Source organism: Triticum aestivum, chromosome 1A (assembly GCF_018294505.1).
Source record: "Triticum aestivum cultivar Chinese Spring chromosome 1A, IWGSC CS RefSeq v2.1, whole genome shotgun sequence".
Lineage (NCBI taxonomy): Eukaryota > Viridiplantae > Streptophyta > Magnoliopsida > Poales > Poaceae > Triticum > Triticum aestivum.
In genome coordinates this window covers 153,924,863-153,929,677 of record NC_057794.1, presented here as the reverse complement: position 1 = coordinate 153,929,677, position 4,815 = coordinate 153,924,863, and the positions used below count along the sequence as shown (strand labels likewise).

General features: G+C 47.5%; 1 protein-coding gene across 1 annotated transcript in view; it reads left to right on the top strand.

The window, feature by feature from the left end:
* The window catches only part of LOC123041946 (gibberellin 2-beta-dioxygenase 3), a 4,421-nt gene extending 1,152 nt beyond the window's left edge, over positions 1 to 3,269 (top strand). The window contains exons 2-3 of the mRNA XM_044464496.1: positions 1,435 to 1,804; positions 2,675 to 3,269. Of these exons, the coding sequence (XP_044320431.1) occupies positions 1,435 to 1,804; positions 2,675 to 2,920 (616 nt within the window). The 3' untranslated portion in view covers positions 2,921 to 3,269. The remainder of the gene's footprint in view (positions 1 to 1,434; positions 1,805 to 2,674) is intronic.
* Positions 3,270 to 4,815: the final 1,546 nt, after the last annotated feature.

Genomic DNA, 4,815 nt, shown 5'->3' with positions numbered 1-4,815 from the left:
CCTCAAAAGAAACGGCTTTTGTTGGTAGTAAAAAAGAAAAGAAAGTGAAAAGGGAGGCGAGAGAGCGAGCAGTATCATGGACTGGTCCCCGTTGCCTTAATACAGGCTCAATAAAACATGTGTCTGGCCAAACAAAGACTTACAGGTCATTACGCCGAGATTGTCTGACCAAACAAAGACTACAGGTCATTCTGCAAGCTGGAATGTAGCCACTCCCCATCTCTCCTCACCTTTTGCCTTTTCGTCCCATGGACCTCACCTCCCTCTGTTTCTCTCGCCTCATAAGATTAGATTAGATCTACTTGAACACATGAACACAAGGCGGCTGGCTGGCTATGGCTAGTGAATATATGCGTCGCAAACAGCACGTGCTATTCCTGCATCAACACAGTAGAGAATCTGCATTTCTGGCTCTGCCAACTACTGTAGTAGTATATAATAATACTACTACTATAGTGCAGTATTATCACGGTGCCATTACCGGTTACGTGCGTACGTGCCACCTCAGTCGCTCGCTTAGAGCATGCTTGGATACGTTTTAGTCCCATGACTAAAAGTAGTGGGACTAAAACTTGCTAGTCTCACCCATGCTTGGATCCAAATACTAAAGAGACTAAAATCTAGTTATTGAGCATTAATTATCCTCCAAACCCTTCAATCCAGAACTAAGGAGAGGAATTAAATGAGGAGAGAGAGAGCTAATACATATTTTAGTAGGTTTTCCATGACTAAAAGATTTTAGCCTCAAGACTAGTCCTAGCCTCTCTTTAGTCAGGGGTGCTTGGAACTTTAGCCTCTAAAAGAGACTATTTTTAGTCAGACTAAAAATAGTCCCTTGTATCCAAGCACCCTCTTACTCACTGTTCTTATCGAGCTTCTCTCTTATTTTTTGAAAAATGTTTTATTTTGCAGAAAGGTGCTGAAAAAGTGGAAATGATATAAAACTTTCAGCTGGCGGGCTGGCTTGCCGGCCGGCCACTGTTGGAAGCTTTGTTTTCGCGTTGTTCCATCGACCGAGTCTTTCTTTTCTTTTTCGCCGTCTTGCGTGCACGTGCACGTGTGCAGCCCCCGGTTTCGTAGCCTACGTCGAGTTGGCCTTGTATAATGACACCTTTCCCGCCATCTTCACAAAGAATCCTTTTTCCCGTGCCCACTACTATCGCTCGCATGGCATGTCATGCCACCGAAACGTCGAGAACAAGTGCCAGCGACATCTGTTATAAGTTGGGCTACAAGTTAATTACAATGTGACGCCGTATGCAAAACGTTTATACTTTATATATTACAGAGGTCTATCTTACACACACAAAACGTGTTATAGTACTATATCTAGCTTATACTAAAATTAATTAAAGCCTGTCTTTGGAGCAAAGGTCAAATCATGTTGCACTTAGACACTGAGACGAGTTGATTTTTCTTCTCTTGTGTCTGCAGCGACCTTCTGAACGAGTACACGGTGGCCGTGAGGAGGATGACCTGCCAGGCGCTGGAGCTGATGGCGGAGGGCCTGGGCATGGACGACAGGGACGCCTTCACCAGGCTGGTCCTGCACAAGGAAAGCGACTCGATGCTGCGGGTGAACCACTACCCGCCGCGCCCCGAGCTGAAGCTCCTGCAGCAGCAGCAGCAACACGGCGGCGGCGGCAGGGTCACCGGGTTCGGCGAGCACACCGACCCTCAGATCATCTCCGTGCTCCGCTCCAACGCCACCTCTGGCCTCGAGATCGCGCTGCGCGACGGCGCCTGGGTCTCCGTGCCGCCGGACCAGACCTCCTTCTTCGTCAACGTCGGCGACGCCTTGCAGGTACTACACCATAATGCTTAGCTCTCTGATGCCATATTTTTCTTTTCTCTATTGCTACTATTTCTTAAGAGTAATAAAAAATTGCTTAGCACGATGTTCAGCTGTCCATTGTGATGGGAATGGGATGGGGCCATGCTACTGTAGTGGATCGTGTGGGTGTCAAAGTGTCATTTCTCCATTTCCACATGGAAATCCCGACCTTACGGGGAACCATGATGTCCATGCCTAGTCAGTTTTGTCGAACAGGGGAATCTGAAAGCCATTATTCAATACCATATCATGTAAAGCATACAGCTAGCAACCCTACACGATTAATTCTCAGTACAGATAAATAGTACAATGATGGTGGCGGCACGGAGAGTTGACACCGGTAACCGTACGGACACACGGCAAGCTTTGCCTATGAAATCTCAGGACACGTAGTACAATGATAATGATGATGATAGCGGCACATAGAGTTGACACTGGCAATTGTGAAGCCGTTTTCTGGATGGAGCGGGCACCAAATACCCCACACAAACGTCTCGCGGGTTTGTTTCGGAATGACAACTCTGTTAGAGTGACCACCTTTTCGGCTAAAATCTTCATAATGACCATTATTGTTGACGTATAATATGCTGCATAATCTTTTATCAGATCCGTCTTTTGGTTGTATTGGTTAGAGCATGCACTTCTACATAGTACCATGACGATCCAGCAGATATGGATACTCTGCTAGAGTTGCTCTAGGGTATACAAACTTTGAGAAGAAGAAAAAAAACGATCATAGATGGCAAGCCTTTTGTTTCATTCTCATGTGTAAATTCCATATGCCTCGTTTGTTCGATGATTCGTTTCGTTTGCTCATGATACGAGTAAATGTACGCGCAGGTGCTGACTAACGGGAGGTTCCGGAGCGTGAGGCACCGGGTGATGGTGAACAGCGTCCGGCCGCGGGTGTCGGTGATCTTCTTCGGCGGCCCGTCGCCGCGGGAGACGCTGGCGCCGCTGCCGCAGCTCGTCGGGGAAGGCGGGCGCAGCCGGTACAGGGAGTTCACATGGCGGGAGTACAAGGCCTCGGCGTACCGGACCAAGCTGGCGGCGAACAGGCTCTGCCACTTCGAGACCACCAGCTAGCAGTCTAGCTAGCATGCGATTGCTTTGGCCTTTTTTGTTTTGGTGAGGATGTGTGAAACTTTGTGTGCACGGCGGCAGGGTTTTTTTGCTAGTGTGTTCCTAGTGACCGGTACATGCGCCCGGTAAGGTTTTTGTGTTGATATATGCTGCAAAGCATTCTGTAGGTCCCGTTCGAGTTGGAGGCATCAGGTGAAGTATAGTGAAACGGTTCTGGATGTATGTGTTTGGTTGGTTGAATATACCGAAGGTGGAATGTGTCATGGTTATTTTTCTGATATAGTGTATGTGGTGTGTATGGAGATGTGTAGATGCTACCGAAAATGTAAATGGGTGTACACACAAGAAATTATATAGGTTCGGCACTCTACGCCCGAAGGTTTTTCTTAGGGAAACATGTTTACTTTATTGCTCAACTAAAACGGAGTTACGGAAACATCAAAACGGAATTACAGCCATCTGACCAATATGGATGCAACGCCCTCAACTTTGGTTCTTCCTGTTTTCATCGTCATCTCGTGGGAACTGCTCTCCCATAGCTCCCCGTGTGTCTTCCATGTCGTCCTATGGTTGGCTTCTTATGCCAGTGTCTGCGTTCCACCAAGCCTGCGTGTCATCTCCATCAATATGTGGCATTTGCGTCGGAGGTTTGCTTCTCTATCAAGCTGATGTTGCTCTGTGCGTCTTGGGGATCTTGCTCCCCATCGGCTGGTCCACTTTATCCCTTGATGTGTTGTTCCCCCAGCAACCTAAGAGATTCCCAATGCTTGATTTGCTCTTCGACTGTTGATGCCTTGTGATGCTTTGCTGGATTTTGCCTTTAAACTTGCTCATACTCTATTGAGACATTGGTATCTGTAACATCATGAGTTCTGACTCTTTTCCTTTTTTTTCTTATGCAGTTGAATTTCCAGTTGCACTTATTTCCCTGAGTTTTTCTTGAATCAACTTGCTTGGACTTAGCATACTAAAATCTTTAAAATTTGGCTAGCAACCAGCCACCACTAGTGCCTAACCCTCTGACCTATCCCTCTCTTGTTAAAACCTCTCTTCAATTTTTCTTTGAGGTTTATTCTTTTTCAGAAAAAAATAATAAAAGCACCCTAGGTGCTTGAGTTGTAAAGCAACCACCTCTTCCCCTTTTCTGAAAATTCCTAAACAATTCCCATAATTTCTGTAGATCCTAAGTCAACCATAAATGCACCTAGGTCCCCCTAGAGTTTTTGTATTTGAGCCCCTCTTCTTCAAAACCAGTTCTGACCCAAACTTACACATCAAGTGCCCTTGTTCTTACTCTGTTGGGGCTAAAGTTTGGTGAAGTTGATCACCTTAGGGACTAACTGTTGGAGAACGTAGTAATTTCAAAAAAATTCCTACGCACACGCAAGATCATGGTGATGCATCGCAACGAGAGGGAAGAGTGTGATCTACGTACCCTTGTAGACCGACAGCGGAAGCGTTAGCACAACGCGGTTGATGTAGTCGTACGTCTTCACGGCCCGACCGATCAAGCACCGAAACTACGGCACCTCCGAGTTCTAGCACACGTTCAGCTCGATGACGATCCCCAGACTCCGATCCAGCAAAGTGTCGGGGAAGAGTTCCGTCAGCACGACGGCGTGGTGACGATCTTGATGCTCTACCGTCGCAGGGCTTCGCCTAAGCACTGCTACAATATTATCGAGGATTATGGTGGAAGGGGGCACCGCACACGGCTAAGAATATGATCACGTGGATCAACTTGTGTCTCTAGGGGTGCCCCCTGCCCCCGTATATAAAGGATCAAAGGGGGGGGGGTGCGGCCGGCCAGGAGGAGGGCGCGCCAGGAGGAGTCCTACTCCCACCGGGAGTAGGATTCCCCCCCCCCTTTCCTAGTTGGAATAGGATTCAGGAGTGGG